At 39.7% G+C, this 20,284-nt stretch overlaps 1 protein-coding gene across 8 annotated transcripts in view; it reads right to left on the bottom strand.

Moving 5' to 3' along the window:
* Positions 1-1,001: 1,001 nt before the first annotated feature.
* Positions 1,002-20,284, bottom strand: part of Cpeb3 (cytoplasmic polyadenylation element binding protein 3) — a 179,367-nt gene continuing 160,084 nt past the window's right edge. For all 8 annotated transcript variants that reach the window (XM_074078776.1, XM_074078773.1, XM_020157307.2 and 5 more), the window contains 2 exons: positions 17,680-17,861; positions 1,002-4,839 (listed from right to left, as the gene is read on the bottom strand). In XM_074078776.1, coding sequence (XP_073934877.1) covers positions 4,612-4,839; positions 17,680-17,861 — 410 coding nt within the window. In that variant the 3' untranslated portion in view covers positions 1,002-4,611. The remainder of the gene's footprint in view (positions 4,840-17,679; positions 17,862-20,284) is intronic.

Raw genomic sequence — 20,284 nt, 5'->3', positions numbered from 1 at the left:
TTGTAGTTAATGTAAAATTCCAACCAGTAGTACCCAATTTGAGTTAAATTTTACATCACAACTTGATCTAATCTATATATTATTTACAAAACTGAATACACAGAGCGTACCCAAGAGCCAACTCCGGACACGTTTCTCTGAGTTGTTGATAAACCTCACCTCCGCAGCAAGGGAACCGGAAGAAGCCACCAACGACCAGGGGAAACACACCACCTATCTAGAGCAAGTCATTGGATGTTCTGCTTACGCAACACCAGTTTTGCAGTTGTATGTTTCTGCTTTAATTTTAGGTGCCATTGCAACAACGTGCCTTAAGCGCAGTTTCAAGGTGAGGTGGGGGCTGGAAAAGCAGCAGTAGGAGGGCAGATAGATCATGCAAGGGGAGCCCAATGCATTGCCACAGAAGAAGCAAACAAGGGGCGTCACACCAGGGAACAGGCAGGGGTGTGGAGAAAGATGCAGCCTGACACACAGTGTCCATATCCAGTGGTGACACCTGAGGGTGCTTCCTCAGTGCTGCCAGCCAACCCCTTGTAGTAAAGGGACACTGGCGAGGCACTGTGGTTGAAGTCCATGCTACATAAAGGTGGTGTCTTCTCAGCGGCTTTCTTTGACTCACAGATGTGACCACTGTGTGCAGGTAAGAGATTCAGAGGGAAAGGCACCACCTCACACGTGGACAGCAATTGGTGGCAGATACAGATACACACACACACACACACACACACACACACACGCACACGCACACGCGCGCGCGCACACACACACACACACACGCACACGCACACGACATAATGAGGAGTTAGAGGAAAAGCATTGTTGACCTGGCTAGGTTTAAACCCAGTAGCACTCAAGAGCAGTGACTTTGTTATCAGGGCCACAGACTTGGCTGCACCTGGTGTTGTATAAATCCACTGTGACATCCCTAGAGACCTGTACTGTGACATCCCTAGTCTTACACTAAACCACTGGAATAAAGGAAAAGGCTTGTCAAAATGTCACATGTTCTGCTCATTCTGTCATTTTATTACCCAACTGTCCATTACATCTCCAATCACTTTACATAAGCAACCATGTTCATCGTTGTCACACTACTGTAAACCACATCGGCAAGTTAATACATAAAGCTTTGCATTTCAAAAAACTAGACACTTTAGTAACAATATTACAAAGGTTTTAGCTTCAAAAATAACTGAAAATGAAAAAAATAAACTTTTAAAGAATTAGCATCATAAAATTAATTTATTCCAAGTAAAAATACAAAATAATATTATGACATTGACCAGATATGAAAGTCCCTCCCAGAAACAACTCTATTAATGATTGAGAAAGCACTCCTTAAAGAAAATACGAAATAAAATGAAAAATATGTAAATATGTTTAATTTTTTTCTTAGCAAAAAATCTTTCTAAAAATAACAATGAAAATTTGTCTCAGTACAAAGGCTACATTACTATTGAAAAAATACCAGCATGAAGAAAAGGTACATATTTGACAGTAGAAAAATGATTTCAGTGAATCACAATGTCTAAAGTTCGCAATGAAAATAAATCTGCAATAAAGATTTATGCCTTTTTTCTTTTCTTTTTTTCTATTTTTTATACAAACAGTACAAACAGTATTGCACATAACAACAAATAGTCGAGGTTAGGTTATAGCCTTCAAAAAATCGACTAGTTCAAGTGTCACATCAAGGAAAGGCCACAGCAGGACCTGTGTTACCCGGGGCTTCCCAGTCAAGCTGCAGGTCACAACACCTCTGTGTTTTAAAAAATAATGTTTTTGAAGGACCCTCTCTTTTAATATAACATTAAGAACTTGGGGGACACACTTATTTACAAAACAAAAGGGAACATGTTATAATTTAATAAACTAAAAAAGTTCTCTTTAAAAAAATACAAACAGAAGAACTCTTTCACAATCCTGGTCAGTCGTGCACAATCAACGCTTGATTATAAATATACAAATGAAGGGAAAATAGTTTCCACCATCTACTCACAACTCTCAGCACCAAGTAGAGTTTAGTTTTTAACCTAGTCTTCACGACAATGTTTTTTTGATTTTTTTTCTTTTTTGCCTTCACTTTAGCTTTATGCTACACAATCTTCCAGCTTTTTATTATTTTTTTTAAATCTCAGTGTTATCTTAGTACATGAAAGAGGGGTGCTTCTTCAAAAAGTTTTGCTTCTTTCACATAATTAGGTAGATTTCTGTAGGTTAGATATGATCTTTAATATTATAGTTATAAAGCTCTAACTTCTTCATTTTCAAAAAACACAAATAAGCATGAAAAAAATAAAGTTACCCATCTGTTAAATCATTTTCTTGCAGAATTAAATTAATATATATTTTTCTGAATAAACTTACTTAGAAAATATCATTTTCTTTCCTATATTTCAAAATTGAGGTATTGCAAAAGATCATGTCAGTCAGAAAGCATGCCTTTTTCCTTAAAAACAAATAAACAAAAAATCTTCAGCCAACTTGAAAACAGTCTAGAATACAAAAAGCAGTAGTGCATAACAAAATTTCTTGTACAGATGAAAAAAACCCACAAACATAGAAAAAAACCTGAACAACAAACAAAACCACACCTGGGCTGGAAAAAGTAATTATTACCAAAAAGCCCAGAGGTAAGTTCAAAAGGGGAGGGTTCTAATAAGCATTTTTAATCCAGTAAAAAACTATTTTGTTTTTCCTTTTTGAAAACAAACTATAGATTGAGAGCCAGTAATTGCAACTAAATACTGGAGGAAAAATCAAAACAAAACCAAGCAATACTAACTTCAGACAGTACAAGGACATCACAGCACATAAAACACAGCAACTTCAATCTATTCTGCAGTGTCATATCCAGTCAGATTGTCCCCAGAATTCCAAAACATAGGAAGAAGATTTGAAAAGATTTACGTAGTCTCACAATCATTGTGTGTGTTTATATATTACTATCTGCAGCCCAAGAGTGAATGCTAAAAAAATGTCCACGGTAGTGCTAGCAGGGATTAATTGAATTCAAGCTTTACAGGATAAATCCAGGGAATTAAATAGCAAATTTCTCACCCAGACAACCAACTTTGCCCAGGCCATCTTATTTTGTACAGACATTTCTTTAGCATCACCATTATACAACTTCTTAAAGACGTGCCTAGATCATCAGTCTGACAACTTATCTCTAGATACTGTATATATTCTTAGTGTTTGTAAGCTAAAATGAGCTCTTTGGTTTTCTGGACAAGGTCTGAAGCTATGTAAAATGGTGCAAGCACTAGGAGATTGTAACTAAGAGCTCATGTGTTACTTAGTAATATACCAGTTATGAACTGTCAAGTTCATTAATGTCTGACACAGAGGCTTTAAACAGTTAAGTTTTTGATCACAGTTAGACATAATCACTTTACTATATAAAATAAATTGCACAATATATAACAGAGCACCGCAAAGTACTTCATCTACCATCCACAAATTTGCTTTGAGAATATCCTACACCTAGGTTTGAGACTGGTTGTAATATAGGTCACTCTGCGATGGGCTCTTCCCATTCAGAAGCATTCAGCTTACTGAGGCATGCCTTCCTCTGCTCCATTACCAAATCTTTGAATGGAAAAAAAAATCCTCTTTTAAAAAAATGAGTATTTTATAGCTTATATAGATTCTTAATTTGTGCATTGTGGGAAGGTTGTATACTAGACATTGGATATAAAATTTATTGCATGCAGCAACCTGATTAAGTAAACATGCAGTCAGAAATAGTGGCCTTCCACGGAAGCTTTCTAAAGTTTATTCTCATCTCCTTTCGGCAGCTGACTCTATCCCTAAATCACAAAGGTGTGTTGGTGGGTATTTGTTTTTGTTTTTAAGTGATACCTTAGCCTGAATAGAGTATTATGGTATTGACAATACCATTTTAATAGCAGCAAAAGCTATTGCAGCATAAATTTACTTAATACTAAAAGATCTAACCAAAATCCTCAGCAGAACAAAAATGAAACGTGAAGGGAAACTAAAGATGCAGCTTATGAGGTATGCTTACAAATGAAAATGGAGAGCAAGTAAAGGCTTATTTTCATCAAGGGTCACCCTTATTCCAAATGACCCCAACTAATGTTGCTGAATGGTGAGGACCTTGCTACATCTGCCACCTACTCAGGAGCATCACCTTTGGTAAGTCTTGTCCTAGGGCAACTCTCCAAGTTTCTGAAAATAAGTGCATGCTCCAGTTTAAAAACAATCAGAACAGCAATACAACAAACAAAAAAAAGTCACAGACATCAACCCGATGGCCACTGGTGAGAATGGCAGTCTACATATTGTCAAGAGTGACAAATTAGGTGTAAGAAATTAAGGTACCAAGCAGACAAGGTGTCAATCAAAGTGCAAATCAGTACCGTTATACACTCTGCAATTTTGCATTATACTGGACACTGAGTTCAGTAATATGACTGTAAATAATAATAGTAATAATAATAATAGTAATAATAAAAAGACCCATTTCTTCTTTAAAAATCGAGAACGAATGCACAGATTTCCAGAACACTGTAAGCCCTGAGGCAGTGCCCTCTCTTTCCCTCCTTGTTATCTACTGCAGTACTTGTGGCTGGGTTGGCCCTCGGCTCAGCTCCAGCGGAACGGGACATGACGAGGGCGGTCGCCTCCCTCCTTCACCAGCGGTTTGTGGAACTCGCGCCCGGCGCGGGAATGTATGCTCGCCCAGCAGTATTCGCAGTAATACTGCAGACAGGTGACGTTGGCACAGAAGAATGGGGCAAACTTCCCACCGCAGCGCGTGCCCTGGCACTCATCACACATCTGATCATCCAGCACATATGGCTTCACTTCCACCTGGACCCAAAGAGGAGAGATGGGGAAAGAACGGTTTAGCAACGCTTTCTCGTCTTTCTTCTTTTTGAGTTTACAGTAAGCTTGACGGTATGACTCGGTCAGATGAGATGAACTCTGCTAATCGGATGGTAGTTAGGAGGAGGAGCCTGGGAATCAGTTCTGAGCTGTGGTTCCATGCGCTCGGCCTGACTAATTGGAAAAGAGGAGAACTCTTTCACACACCTACTCATGTGAAACAGGTGCAGCAGCTCACATGACGGGGTGCTGGTGGGATAAGAGAGCAGCACATGAGCTGAATCCTGAGGCTGGACAATGTCTGACAATGAGGGACAAACAACATTTCAGAGAGAGGAACCGGTAAGAGGAAGGCCCACAGCAGGACAGGGCAGGGCACCGGTTTGGGGGGCTGTGTGGGCTGGAACCAAGCCTGGGGGAAGAGTCACACAGAGGGGAAGAGGTTGGAAAGGTGGGCTGAAGGGAAACACAGACTGTGAGAGTCTGGGCTTCACAATTTGAAGATTGAGGCTTTCAAAAACCCAACATGGGGCCTGGAGGTGTGGCTCAAGTGGTAGAGCACCTGCCTAGGAGGTGCAAGGTCAGGAGTTCAAACCCCAGGACCACAAAAAAAAAAAAAAAAAGCAAAAGCTCAGTACTCCAATACCCTAGAGAACACTGGGTGAGGCGATGGGGAGGCTGCTGAGATGTTACAATCCACTGTCATTAATAGGCTTTTTTTTTTTTTTTTTTGGACTTTCTCTATTGCCTTAATCTCTTCCAAGACTAGAAGTTTCAATAGAGAGTTTCTTATCATAGCTCTTTAGGGAGCATCTAAAAATCTAAAGGAGGACTGGAGGCATGGCTCAAGTGGTAGAGTACCTTCTTTGCAAGCATGAAACCCTGAGTTCAAACCCCAGTCCCACAAAAAAAGAAAACAAAACAAAGGTGGAGAACAAAATTACCACAATTTGACCTCAAGCCTTTCTTCAAGAGCCTCAGAGAAGAAACACCGTTATTAAACTTGATTTCCTCCTCTTAAGTGGTAGAAAAGAGCACAAACATGAGAAGGCTGGCCAAGTCCCTCCCACCATCTCTGGAGTCGCTCTGGGGAAGAGCAGCCCCTGTAGCTGAAGCCCAGCTCTCCTGGCCTTGTGAGATGTGTAACTGTGGGGCGGACCATTCAGCCAGCCTCTCCATGCAGGCAGGAGGTCCCGGAAAGGCATGAGTCAGGGCTCACCAGAGGGCATGGAGGGTGGAACGCAGGTGAGGGCAATGGGGCCAGACACTGTACTTTCCTGCTTCTCTTCCTCTTCTGAAGACCCTTTTAAGTCTGCTCCTCTAGTTTTACCTCTGCTGTGAGCTCCGGGTCCACAGGTCTATTTACTAGGCAGACATTTCTACTTAGAAGACCCTCCTGACAAGGCTTGTATCTGCTCCTGGCTACCCAGGGGGAAAATGTCTTCACTCTTCCTTTCTCCTCTCTCCCCATGCTCAACCTGAGAAGCTAGCAAGTGGGTTTCATCTCTGCAGTGGCTTAAGGCAACCTGTCTGGGTTCAAATCTAAGCAACATTAGTATCTGTATAGGCAAATTTCTCAGCCACTCTGAGCCTCTTTCCTCATCTGTACACTGGGGGAAAGAAGACTTCTACTTTCTAGGGTCCCGATAAAGAGCAAGTGGATTCAATCATAAAAAGCATTGCCTAGTATACCATAAGCACTAAGCAGAGCTGTTATTCCTACTGACTGCTTCCTCTGACACCACAGCTTGTGTCTGGACGTGTTCAGTATCAGTGACCTCTAACCTGGTCAAGTTCCAGGTCTTCTCTGGTTCAATACATCCATGTTGATATGTCATTAATCTGCTTCCATAATGTCCCTCTCCTGGCCAAAAGCCACTCAAATTCTCCATTGCCCACAGGAATGAGTTCAGCTGCCGTAATACAACAGCACATTCCTTCTCTGTGATGAAATACAAGCCAGTCTTCACAATTTGCTCACTCTCTCCCCCAATGACTTGCCAACTCAAAGTAATGGGCCTCAGTTTTCACTTGTACTTTCTTCCAACTTAAATGTCCTCCTTACCTTTCCTGCAGTCCACTGCAAAGTCTCATGCCCAGTCTGAGGCCCAGTCTTTCCTTTTTATTTCCTCACATAAAACTATTAATTTTAAAGAGAACAATTCAGTGGAATTTCATACATTCTAGACAACAAGCTGACATGCCATGACAGCTAGTGTTCCCAATGCTGGGTAATAAGTGTGTCAATCAATAAAGACAAGAGCATTTCTAAAAACTCTTTCTGGTCAGTAGGAGAAATTCAACCCAAGTTCACTATTTTTTTAAATGAATTTCTGAGGCTTGAGAGAATCTGGGGGAATAGGTCACCTCAAATAAGAATGATGAATGACTACGACAGCCCCACTTAAACAGTACATCCGGGACCCTCAGAGCTTTAGCAGGAGCGCGTTTAGAATCAGGACGAGCCAAAGCTTGAACTCATGCCTGGCGCTTGAAGAGCCACAAACTGAGCGTTCAGAGTAAACCGAGGGACCTCAGCAACAGTGCGTCACGCCACGAAACGGCGAGGGAGAGGGCAGTGTTTAATACTTGATGTTTCAACATTATTTAAAGAAAAAGTGCTCTTAAAAGTGAAGGGTTGGGTATACACGTCCCTGTTTCCAGATTTGGCCCTAGTAGGTCATTACCTGTCACCTGGAGCAAAAGGGCTTCTGGAAAAACCCATTTAATTTAATTTGGAGTGCTCAAAGCTTTTAAACATAATTTCTCATAATCTTCTTGGCATGTGTCCTAAGAGTACACCTGTCCAGGCTAAAAACCACAGCCGCCACCTTAACAGTGCCACTACATACCAAGTCTGTCCAGTAGCCAAAGCAGGTCCTCTACCAGCAGACAACACTAAAAATGTCTAAACACACAGGTTTAGTTTTTCAACTGCCTATGAGGTAGGAATCCTACTGTTTAGAAACATCCGACAGATGCCTGTGAAATTAAAGTACCAATGTGAAAATAGCTTTTCCTTAGCAACAAAGTTATCCACGACCTTTCAGATATAGCGAATTCACAGTAATTTTAGAAATGACCTGGGGTCAATTTTCTTTAATCTGTAGGGGAAATGATTTAGATTTTGTTTTATTTAGCTTTACACAGGAATGGGCCTTACACTATTTTTCATATTCTGATGACCTAAGGGATAAAAGATTTAAAATTATCCTTATGCTTTTCCATAATTCAGAACTTATTACTACATGGCAGGGTTCTGTGTCAATACCTTTGCTGTGTGTTTACAGAGTGCAGAGACCTAACTATGAGGCTCTGTTTGGTACTTTATTATATTTTTAACTTTTTTAACATATTATTGTACTGGGGGTACATTGTGACATTTACAAAAGTTCTTACAAAATATCTAAGTAAGATATATCATTCTCCTGTTTGGCACTGTAAGATAATTTTTTTCATGAAATGCAGAGGGTCAGTCAACAGAATCTCACATGGTGTACAGGTTTACCCCCTAGTCTGGATTCTCTACCCTCTTTGGGAATAGAGCTGGAGGTATGGATATGAACCAGCCCACAACCAATGACTAGCAGCAAAAGAATGTATCATGTAGAGAACAAAAGGCAAGAAAATTATTGTTGGTGAATGGTGTAACTGTCATGGCATCAACTCTCAGGGTACACAGAAGCAAAGCACCCTGAATGTGTCACAACTCACAGGTCTATTTCTCCACCCTATGAGGGGGTTGTACCAGTTCTTCCAAGTAAGAATAAGAACTTACCAAGAAATTGCTAACTGACTGATACCACCTGACCTCTAAGGCTTTAGCCTGAATGTTCTACTGAGATAACTACTTAGAAAACATAAATAAACCACCTCTATGCTCAAATATGAGCAAGAAAGATTTTTTTTTTGACAGTATTGGAGTTTGAACTTAGGCAGAGCTTTGCGTTTGTAAGGCAAGCATTCTACATCTTGAGCCATGCCTCCAGCCAGTTTTTGCTTTTTTGAGAATGGGTGTCTCTACTGCCCAACTTGGCCTGGAACTTGTGAACCCCCTGCTTCAGCCTCCAGAGTAGCTAGTATTAGAGGACCTTACCATTATGCACGGCAAGAAGAATATTTTAACCACTCTAAAAGAATTTTCATATCAAAAGTGATCACAGTTCTAAAGGAGAGAGATGAAAAGATAGAACAAGGCAGAAGAAACCAGGGCTCACAACTAGGAAGGAAAGTCATCATGAAAAGTTTCCTTCACTCTGTTCAAAGATCTTTCTTTTGTTTGATGACTCAAATTCCCCTTCAAAAAAAAAAAAAAAGCTATTTTTAGTCAAAGGCTCTGACCACCAGTGTTTTAAAATAAGCCTATGTAGGATTAGTTCAAAAGATGTTTGACTCAATCCTGGGTATTGATTTATTCCAACGGATCAAGCCACACTAGGCAGAGGCAAGGTACGGTCTGGGTTTCAGGAGTCCCAGAATAAGGCTGGGAGCAGAAGCAGTCTGGGAACAGGTCATCAGAGCTGACTCCTTTTGCTACTGAGTCATCTAATATATTCAAACTGTGGCTGAGGAGGGGCAAAGTTAACATCAACACTTCTGTTAGTATGCTTGCTGAGCCATCTTCATTTTCATTCAGGCAAAAAATACAGTGCCTTTGGTAGTATTCAGCAGATTCAGGCCCAACATGTTTCCAGTAAAGAGAGGGGGAAAAGATTAAATACGGGAAATACTTAAGGTGTTTGCAAAGAGAAGTGCAATGGGCAACAGCTCATTAAATGGAAACTATTTAAAGCAAATGTTATATACTAGGGCTTAGATTGGCACAACGTTCTTTAAATAAAAATGTAAGAACACCCAACTTGGCTAACTGAAAGTCAGTCAGTCTGATTCTCTCTGGTCCTCTTATTAAGCAAAGACAGAGTCAAGGGAACATTATTTGTCCAAACTTATTTTTACTTTTTTTTTGGTTGTACTGGGGTTTGAATTCAAAGCCTCACGCTTGCCAGGCAGATGCTCTAACACTTGAGCCACACCCCAGAACCTACTTTTCCTTTTTATATAGAGACATTTTAAATGCCAGTCTAGAAAGATGCAACAGGTAATCTCAAATAAGCAAAAGATAAAGAATTCTAAATAGCCAAATGCAGAGGCTCAAGCCTGTAATCCTGGCTACTTGGGAGGTAGAGAGCTGGGGGATCGCGGTTCAGCCTAGTCTAGGCAAAGTGTTTGCAAGATGCCCTCTCATGCAATGACTGGGTGCAGTGGTGGGTGCTCCTCATCCCACAAACAGGAGGACCATGGACCCGGCTGGTCCGGGCATAAAGTAAGACCCTATCTAAAAAATAACCAATGAAAAAAGGGCTGAAGGCATGGTTCAAGTGGTAGAGCAGCTGCCCAGCAAATGCAAGGTCCTGAGTTCAAACCCCAGAACTGCACAAAAAGAAAAGAAAAAAAAAAAAGGGAGTATACAGCTGCTGTTTTTTTGTCTCCCTCCAAATCCTCTGTAGATACAAAGATACGGTAGATAAATAGGACACACTTAGAAAAAGGAACTGAGGAAGAGAAAAACAACTGATTAAATTGCATGTGTCTAGCCAGGTGCCATGCTTATAACTGTAGCTACTTGGGAGGCTAAGACTGGGAGGATTGAGATTTCAGGATAGCCTTAGCAAACAGTTAGTGAGACTCCATCTCTAAAATGGACCAGTGGTGTAGTTCAAGCACGAAGCCCTGAGTTCAAATCTAGTCCCACAAAAGAAAAAAAAAACTGCACACTTCTCTCATGCAATTTGAGCAGAAAAGGAGGAAAAGATGAACACATAGTGTTTTCCCAACTGAGTTCCCTAGAACATTATTCCCAAGACATGACACATTCTACAAGAGCTCTATAAACAAAAACTTTGTGAAAACTTGTATAGTTTTCTTCTTAGATCTTTACAATGAAGATTAGCATGTAAAAGATTCTAATATGTTCTAGAGTAAAACAGGTCTACCTTTCTTTAAGCAAGCATTTTTAAACCCATCTGACTCAGAAACAGCTTTTTAAAAATAAAGTAACTATTAAAACACCCCAGAGACTCATGTTTTATGGAGCACAGTTTAGGAAACGGTGGTTTAGGGAAATTAATTCTAGGGACAGATTCCTGTGTAGGACAAACCTGCCCTCTGAGCTCCTCTTCCTATTTAAAAAGCTCAAATCAAACTGGGTATGGTGGCATGCACCTGTAATTCCAGCTGGGAGGGGAAGGATTCCAATTTTAAAATCAGTCTGACTACATAGTTTGAGACTTGCCTGGGCTATACAACAAGAACTTGTCCCAAAAATACATAAAAAATAAAAAATCATCAACCTCCCATCTTGGTTGAAATATTTAACGCCCTCCCTCCATCACCTGAAATTCAAATTAGATTGTCTTTAATAAACATCTTTCAGAAGAACCCAAATATTAATCATCCATAATATTATCAGTCCTACTATATATTGACAAAGTACTTTATAGTTTTCAAAAGCACTGTCACTTAGACACACACACACACACACCCTTCCTTCAGGCTATATAATAAGTGGTACAGTCCAGAACCCAGACTGGCTGATTCTACACTAGTATCCTTTCTTCTAGTGAAAAAGGTTCTATGAGCTGAAATGGGAGAGTGTAAGTGCATAATGCACTTGAAGTTATATAAACTTAACTTACAGATTTGTAGGAGACAACATGATCAAGTTGTGCTAAACAATAGTTGGGGTGGACTGAGGTTTTTATAAACAAATCATTCATGTCAATGTAATCATGTTTTTGCTGGACTAAGGAAGATTCAGCTGATTCTTACCCTTTACGTATTTTCTTACTACCATAGAGCAGATGGTAGAAAAATGGTCATGTAAAAAGATAACGCATTTTTCATACTACAAAAATGTTTCATGCATAAGTTACCTAGACTTGAGTAATAAAGAAAACTAGACTTAGCAGACATTTCCCATCTTAAGCATTCATTTGGGATCACTTCTAAAAACACCACTGAAATGAACAAAACTAGAACAGGTGCCATTTTTTGCTCTTGTCATATTAAATATTTTAAACTGAGGCCTGGCATCGTGGCTCATGCCTGTAATTCCAGCCACTTAGGAGAACATCGGAGGAGGATCACAGTCTGAGGCTTACTTCAGGCAAAAAAACTTGAGAACCTACCTGAAAAATAAACCAAAAAAGGGCTGAGGGTGTGGCTCAAGTGGTAAATCACTTTCCTGGAAAGTACAAGGCCCTGAGTTCAAACTCCAGTACCAGTTTGTTTTTTTTTAAACTGTTCCAGTTCTTCACAAAAACACTATTCAAAAGAATAAAAGTAAATTTTAACCTGAACTTCTATTCCATTTCAGGTTCAAAATCTTTTCATCATCAGAGAAAAGACATTGGTAAAAACACTTCTTTATAGACAAGACAGGAAAAAAAAAACCTTCAATCCTTTAAATGGAAAAATGTGTACCCCTGGTGCTTGCATCTATAAAAGGAACTTTAAAATCTCTCCACATGTGTCTTGGCTAACATTCAAACAGTATATTGGTAGATTGGCACCAATGTTAATTTTTTTTAGTGCCGTCTTCAACTATTTCATTATTGAGGACTGAGTATGAGTCAACTGTTAAGCCTTGGATATACTGCTAGGCACAAATGAACTAGGCCAGGCTCAGCAATAATATCAATTAACATCTGAATAGCCTAAGTCCCCAAAGCACTTCATCAGTCATTTTTTTTAAAATGTGAGGAACACAGACTCATGTCCTTACTACCTCAAGACAATGAATGGAGTCTCTAAAAGGTTAAGGACCTTGCTTATTGTCACAGCACGACTGAGAAAGGAGTCAGGAGTTGACTCATTTCCACATTCTCAAGCCACTACTCTTTTTTCGCTATCACAATGACTCTTTGGAGAGTGGAGATAGCGATGGGCATGGGATATATTCCTTCTTACATGTGTATGGTCACGCCCATACGTGCCCCACCATACTAGTGCTCTAGAGCACCTCTGATACCCATCACTGCCTCATGCACACTGAGGAACACGAACTGCTGGGCTGAGTATCACAAAACCTTGATATTGTCAACATAGGAACAAATTACAACTGGTTAATAACTAATGAATGAGATTCATAAAAGTCTTTTTCTTTTTGGTGGTACTGGAGTTGAACTCAGGGGGCTCCCCTTGCTACCACTTGAGCCATACCTGCAGCCATTTTGCTTTAGCTTATTTTTTCAGATAGAGATCTGTTTGCCTGGGGCCAGCATCTGATGGAGATAATCCTACCTGGGATCACAGGTCTTTGCCCTCATATTTGACTTACTTGTTGAGATAGGAGCTTGCTAACTTTTTGCCCAGGCTGGCCTTGAACCGTGATCCTCCTGATCTCCACCTCCCAAGTAGCTGGCGAGCCACACTGTAATTGGCTTAATGTAAGTCTTAACTGATTTTTCTTCAAGATGTTAATTTTTTTTCTTGGAAGTAAAAACTGAGATATTAATTGTATGTTTCATTTATAGTAACAATTTTCCATAGCAAGGGCCACTATGACACTAAAAATGTCATGTATTTTCACTAAATGTTATAATCTGTTGGAGTTGCATCGGTTCACACTAACTTCAGAAAGGTTTTACATCAGGACAATGTAAAAGTAAAAAGCAGAATCATAACTGCAAAAAGCACAGAAAACTTTCAAACTCATTTTGTTAGTATCTAAAATGACCTAGAGACATACTAGAAAATCCTCATAGATGTGCCTTTCAAGTATATGCTCATGAAAAGTTATTTGAAATATTGAAACATATAAAATTCAACGAGAGACCTATGAGCTCAGGAATTCTTAACCTAAGTTTGTGAGAAAAGGATTCCTGGACAAAGTGAGTTTGAAGAAACATCAGACCCTGGATGAACAGCATGGTTTAGGAAGGGAGTCTCCTGGGCAGAAGGAGCTCCTTCCTTATTTGATAGGGATCTTGATAAAGTCTCCAAACATCTACGATCTTCCCTACTGCAAAATAAAGGGTGCTGGATCAGGCCATGCCTAAGGGTAAGTCTAGGTTTGGTGAACATTTTTAATACACTTAACAGCCAAACCTAGTAAGTACTCTCAGCTAAGTAGAAAGGAAAAACTGCAAAGTGCCATCTGGTGGACAGATGAATATGAAATGCCAAGAGATGGTAGAAAAGGATTTCTTGTCTGGGCCACCTCTCAAACCACCAGCATTCATCTAATAAATCCCTCATTCGTTCATACAAACATAAGTAATCAATGTGTTTCCATTATGTGTCATATTTGGAGTATATAGGAACTAATCTGAAAGACATGCATTCATTGCCTTCATAGATTGTATAGTCTACCAGAGTAAATTAACAGTAAGCAAAGCCTTATTTCATTACAGTGGAATTTAATGCCACAAAGGAATAGTAGATAGTAATACGATGATCTACAGGATTAGTGCACACTCCAATGAAGAAAAGATTCCTGAAACTATTCTGATGAAGCTGAGACCTGAAGGAAAAGCAAGTATTAGCCAGGTAATAGTAGGGACAATGACCCTGAGAAGTAAAGAACAAAGCCAGTTGTGGTTGGCTCAAGATAAGGAAGGAAGAAGGAAAACCGAGGCAGACATGCATAGCGCATGAAGGGTCATTTAGGCAAGTTTGAGGATTTTTCCATATTTTTCTTAGCACATTCTATTTTCTTATCCTCCCCTTTAAAAAATCTTCCTTGCAATTTCAAAAACTGGGTTTCACTATGACTTTTTCATATATGCAAACAATGTATTTTGCTCATGGGGGGGCGGGATATGATCAACGTTTAAGGATTTTCACCTTTATCTAAAAGGCAGCAGAACATAATCAAAAGGTTTAAAGGTAAGGGTGACTTGCTTCAAGTCATGATTTTAAAAGGCACTCTGATTGCTTTGTAAGGGATGGATGTGGGATAAAGCTGAACGGGGGAAACCAGTAGAGAAGCCACTCTGGATGTCCAGGTGAGAGAGGACTAGATGTCCAATACCTTTGCCAGCCTTCCGTGGCTGCTTCTATTCCTTGCTCACCCATGTATCACCCTAATTTATTCAATAGAGTGACTACTGTGTGCCAAGCATTCCCATTTAGACTCATGGGCACAAGTGGCAGAGTCAGTACCATGGCAGTTCTGTAAGGAATTACCAGTAGAAGCCCATTCCACCTCTGTTAGTTCCTTCTATGGCTAGACAGGCCATAGCAATAAGTCATGATGTACAGATTCATCAACTCATTCAACAAGGGAGACCCTAAACATAGTTATGGCAAGATTCAGAAGTTTATCCTAACAGTTTGGGCTACTTTGTTTCTCTGACTTTGAAGGGCACAGGTTAAGTAAGTAGAATCCTCTCCCTATAATGAGCTGAGTGAATACAGAGGATAAATACAGGGGGAAGGGCACTTCCCCTACTGTTGTTATTGTGCAATTGATCCTCTTATTGCACACTTGAAGGCTGTGCATTAAAATACCTCTGTTCTGGGCTGAGATGTAGCTTGGTGGTACAGCGCTTGCCTAGCATGAGTGAGGCCCTGGGTTTGATCCCAGCACCGAAAAAGAAAAGACAAAAAAAAAAAAAAACAAAAAACCTCTGTTCTAAAACTGTATGGTGGTGACAGCTGTATGATTATGTAAGTATGTTAAAACATTTAATTGTATACTTTAAATGGGTGACTTGTATGACATATGAGTACCATATAACAACTCAATGAAGCTGTTACCAGCAAACTACTTCTTTCTTAATGATCATATTAATGAATAAGTGAAGTGACAGTAAAGTGTGCAATAAATGCTGTATTAACTGACATAGCCATATTGACCAGCCAACAAATCCCTAACAGTGATAAGAAATAAAATCTATAAAGCTTATATTTTCACCACAAGCTCCTCCATCTAAAAGCTAAGCAACACTAATATTAAATATATATATATATATATATATATTTAATATATAAACTCTCAAAAAGAGATGTCTTTTTTGAACAAAGTTGGTTGGATACAAAAGAGGTGAGGAAAATACTGAAGTTAATTTCTTCTTTATGTTCCTCCACTGATTACACAGGAAACCTGACAGCACACATCTCAAATAGGCCTTAGACTTCCATGATTCCAGACACTCAATGAACTGTCTGACCAGATGGCCAGGTATTGCTGCTCTATAGGGGGCCTCTCCCACTCTTCTCATGGGGTAAACTGTAAAAGGATAAAGGCTACAACAGAAAATAAGTGGCCCTTAAAATGCCATGGATAATTGTAAAAGTTCACTGGCTCTACTGAATCTATATTTATAATGTTACAGACAGCAAAGGGGGCTCTTTTCAGAAGAAAGGTAGTAAAGGTTGATAGTGCTTAAAATAGTCAAGGTCTTGGCTGAAAGGCAACTGGAGGCTCACATGAGAAGGAATGACAGTATGATTACAGCATCTTAGAATTTGCAATAGCAAAGAAAAAGTATTATGGGCAAAAGCAGATATAAGCCCTGGACTTTAAGCACATTAAGTTTCAAAATCTTCACTATGAAGACCATTGCTGGGGATGAGACAGATGCCACACCTCTCTGTGTGGGCACTGCAGGCTTAAGAGGCGGCTTACTGCTAGAAAAGATGAAGCCTGGTTTACTTTCCTGGTGAGAACCAGGAAAGGAGTTGAACCTTTATCATCTCTCTGAGACACCATTAATTCAAAGACTGTGTCAAAATTAGTCATTTTAACTAAAAAATAAACCACTACCACTTACTCTCAAGGAGTCTGTAAAATATTTATACTAAGCACTGGCTTTTGTAATTTGATCAGACACATATCTTAATGAAAACATGATCTTGCTGAATATGAAAAATTCACCAACAATTGAAATTTTCACTTTCTAAAAAACTTGTCTGCTACACAAAATTAGTGAGGGCATACATACTAACTTTATTAATTCCAATCCAGTCTATGCCTCAAGAACATCCTTTACTTGGAAGCAATAATAGTCACAGTAAATTGCATAGTCATGTATTCAAACTTGATGGTATTCTCCTACTTGCTCTTTTAATCTATTAATATAGGTTCCAGATTACTCCTATCACCACCCATTCCTCCAAATATCCAAATTGTGAAAAAAGCTAGAATTTAAGGGATTTAAACCCATGTCTACCTGCAAAACCAATGGAGCACACCAACTCTCTCAACTCTATCTCATGTCCCCTCTTTAGAGCAAAGGTTGTACACTCAATACCTATAAAGGCCAGGCAAATAGCATCTCTGAGCAAAATGGCAGTTAGTGTACATACACACATTTCATAGTTTCATGAGTGAAACTATGGGGAGCTGGAGAGGAGACTGAAGGAAAGAGGAACAGCAACTGTTTTTGGTTCCGATGATTGCTATGTGTGTTGTTGCAATCTTAAGAAACCAGATGCTTAAAATTTAATATATGTTCCTGAACATATACATGTGAATCCAAGTTAGTTTGTCTTTAGCGCACTCTGTAGGTCAAACAGGTCACTAGCTCTCAATCTTTGTTAAGGTATTGTTAGCATCTTTTGAACAGAAACTCATTTGATATGCTAAATTCTGCAGATTTATTTTCGTTAAGTGTTACATCACTCTTGGGATAACTGAAGCAGAAGGTTCATTAATACCAAGGGTGCTCTGTTTTTGAAGTAGCCCAAATGGACTCATGAACTAATGTCATGCAAGGCAGAGTTACTCACTTATGATCACAAGGTGCTTTTCTTCCCAGGGGCTCACAAAACAAAATTCTTTTCTTTCCCATAACAATTCTATCCTGAGTGGTTTCTTACCCGTTTGTCAATGTCATTGTGTTGAAGCTGCACAAAGCGAGCGCTGATGGCTGCAATGTAACTCTGCTGATTAGAGAATGCCACACGGCCAGCACCTTTGGGGTACTTCAGCTCTGGGTCTGTGTCAATGCCAGCATAGCAAACACCACCATACAAACGGTCCATAATCATTGCCAATTCAACTGCAAGAAAATAAACAGGGATTGGGATAAATACTTGGTAGGTACTCTTGCCTTGCCTGGGAGAAAGGAAGATCATACAATGTAATTAAGAAAAGCATCATGAAGAAGGTATACATTAGTGTTGTTACTCATAGGATGCTTTAAAATAAAATGAAAAAAAAAAATTTGCACACATCACAACCAGAACTTAAAGCAGTAGTATAAAAGAAATGATCTATGAGTAATTCCCCTGTTCTAATTTTTAACTGTTTAGCCCAATGGAATGGGCCCTTAGTAGGCAAAGCATTTCATTATGCTCTAACAAGTTATTAAGAGACAATTCAGCTAGGCATGGTGGCTCATGCCTGTAATTCTAGCTACTCAGGAGACAGAGATGAGGAAAATTACAGTTTGAGGCCAGCCCGAGACCCTATATCAAAAATACCCAACACAAAAAAGGGCTGGCAGAGTGGCTCAAGTAGCAGAGTGCCTGCTAGTAAGTGTGAGGCCCTGAGTTCAAACCCCAGTACTGGGAAAAAAACAGAGAGAGAGAGCACAAAAAGAAAAAAGAAACAGTTCTAGGGCTGGAGAGTGGCTCAAGTTGTAGAGCATCTGGCTTGCAAGTGCAAGGCCCTGAGTTTAAACTCCAGTACTGCAAAAACCAAACAAAACCAACAACAACAAAACACTTCCCTTTAGTGACCTCTGACTGAAATCAATTACTAAAGTCACATTGTTATATTAGGATTAAGCTATAGAAAGAATCAACTTCTTGTTTTATCTGGATATAAGGTATATAGATTTAAAGTAAACCTCTATTAATAAAAAATATTTTTAAAAGTATATTCTATCTCAACTGAGAAATTGCCATACTCACCTCTCCCACAGAACACTAGTACTGATAACGACAGCAATGGACATACAATGTGCCAGGAGGTACTAAGCTACTACATGTGCAGTTAAAAGCACACCCATCCTGCACCTTGCTATAGGTCCACAGGTCTGCACTCCTTGCCATGTTTCTTGCCTTTATATTGGTATATTTGCAAAATGCTTGTAGATAAGGCATCTGGAAGTCAGACTATTCCAAAGGTCTAATATTAAAAAATTGTTCCCACCATCAAAGTACCATGTAGAGACTTTAGCACTTACCTGCTTTGCAAATTGCCTGAAGGTAACTGTTTACTTGAAACTGGATAACACCTCCTCCAGCTACAGCCATTCCTTTCAGGCCATAGTACAAAACCAAAAGATTCAGCTCTACCCTTGGGAAGTGGCCCAAACACCCATTTTCCTCCAACACCTACATATGGTATTTGGAAAGGAAAAGACAGGGAAGATAGACAATGACCTGCACCATAGCTGGTGAGCAAACACTATCACCCAGAGAACTCCACAGGAATCTGTATCTGGGAGAAGGAAAGCACCACAGCCTCATGGGTCGGGGAAAAGTTCTGCAGTTGAAGGGCTGAATGGTATTAGAATACACCTCCCCACCCCCCAAATTTATACAAGGAGAAGGAAAGTCAAGTATTGCTGGTACCTCTAACATAAAACTGCAGAGGTGGTAAGAAAAACTGTTGTCATAAAACACTCTTTTTTTACTTAACTTTGAAATTGTTTTCTATACCAGATTGCCTAATATTGGTGATTATTTCTAAGAACCTATTTTTAATAGGAAGAATAACTCTTAACCAACAGGTAGTTTTTTTTTTAATGGTACTGAGGTTTGAACTCAGGGCCTATGTCTTCAGCCACTCCACCAATTCTTTTTGTGTGTAGTATGAGTGTGTGAAGAGTTTTGAGATTGGGCCTTGCAAACTATTGGTCCGGGCTGGCTTCGAGCCATGATCTTCCTGATCTCTGCCTCCCGAGTAGCTAGGATTACAGACGTGAGCCACCGGTGCCCAGTTCTATTAGGTAATTTTCAAGGGAGAAAATAGCTAGCAATAACTAGCCCAAGAGTAAGTGCTGTAAGTAAGACAGAGGAGCAGAAAGCCAGCCCAATTATCCCATTATAGTCAGAATTACTGAGTCACATAAACCAAGAGAGCATACTGTTTAGAGCCAAGTGGACTCTACTGCTGTCTTGGGGCAGGACCCAGGAATCCCATTCTTTCAAACAGTGCAACAAGAATTGTGCCCATAACCTGAATACCAAAGTTCAGTTGTTCCTCATACTTCATCCCCAACAACCTCTGATGGCTTAAGCTTCTCCTCATATAGTTAATGTTATTCCCATAACAGAGAACAAGAATCAGAAGGGAGAACTAATTGTTAATTGCAGTCATTAATGAATTTCTCTTATTAGTCACATGGGTTTAGTAAAGTAAGTGATCTCAGGGCCCTAGAAACTAAATACTAATTTTCCAAAGACCAGGTTTCCTCCGGGATAGAAAAAAAGAGGGAACACTTCCTAAGCCTGGTGAGTGGCCAGGAAAAGA

The sequence above is a fragment of the Castor canadensis genome, chromosome 7 (genome assembly GCF_047511655.1).
Source record: "Castor canadensis chromosome 7, mCasCan1.hap1v2, whole genome shotgun sequence".
NCBI lineage: Eukaryota > Metazoa > Chordata > Mammalia > Rodentia > Castoridae > Castor > Castor canadensis.
The sequence above is the reverse complement of the archived record's forward strand: the minus strand, read 5'-3'. Positions and strand labels throughout refer to the sequence as shown.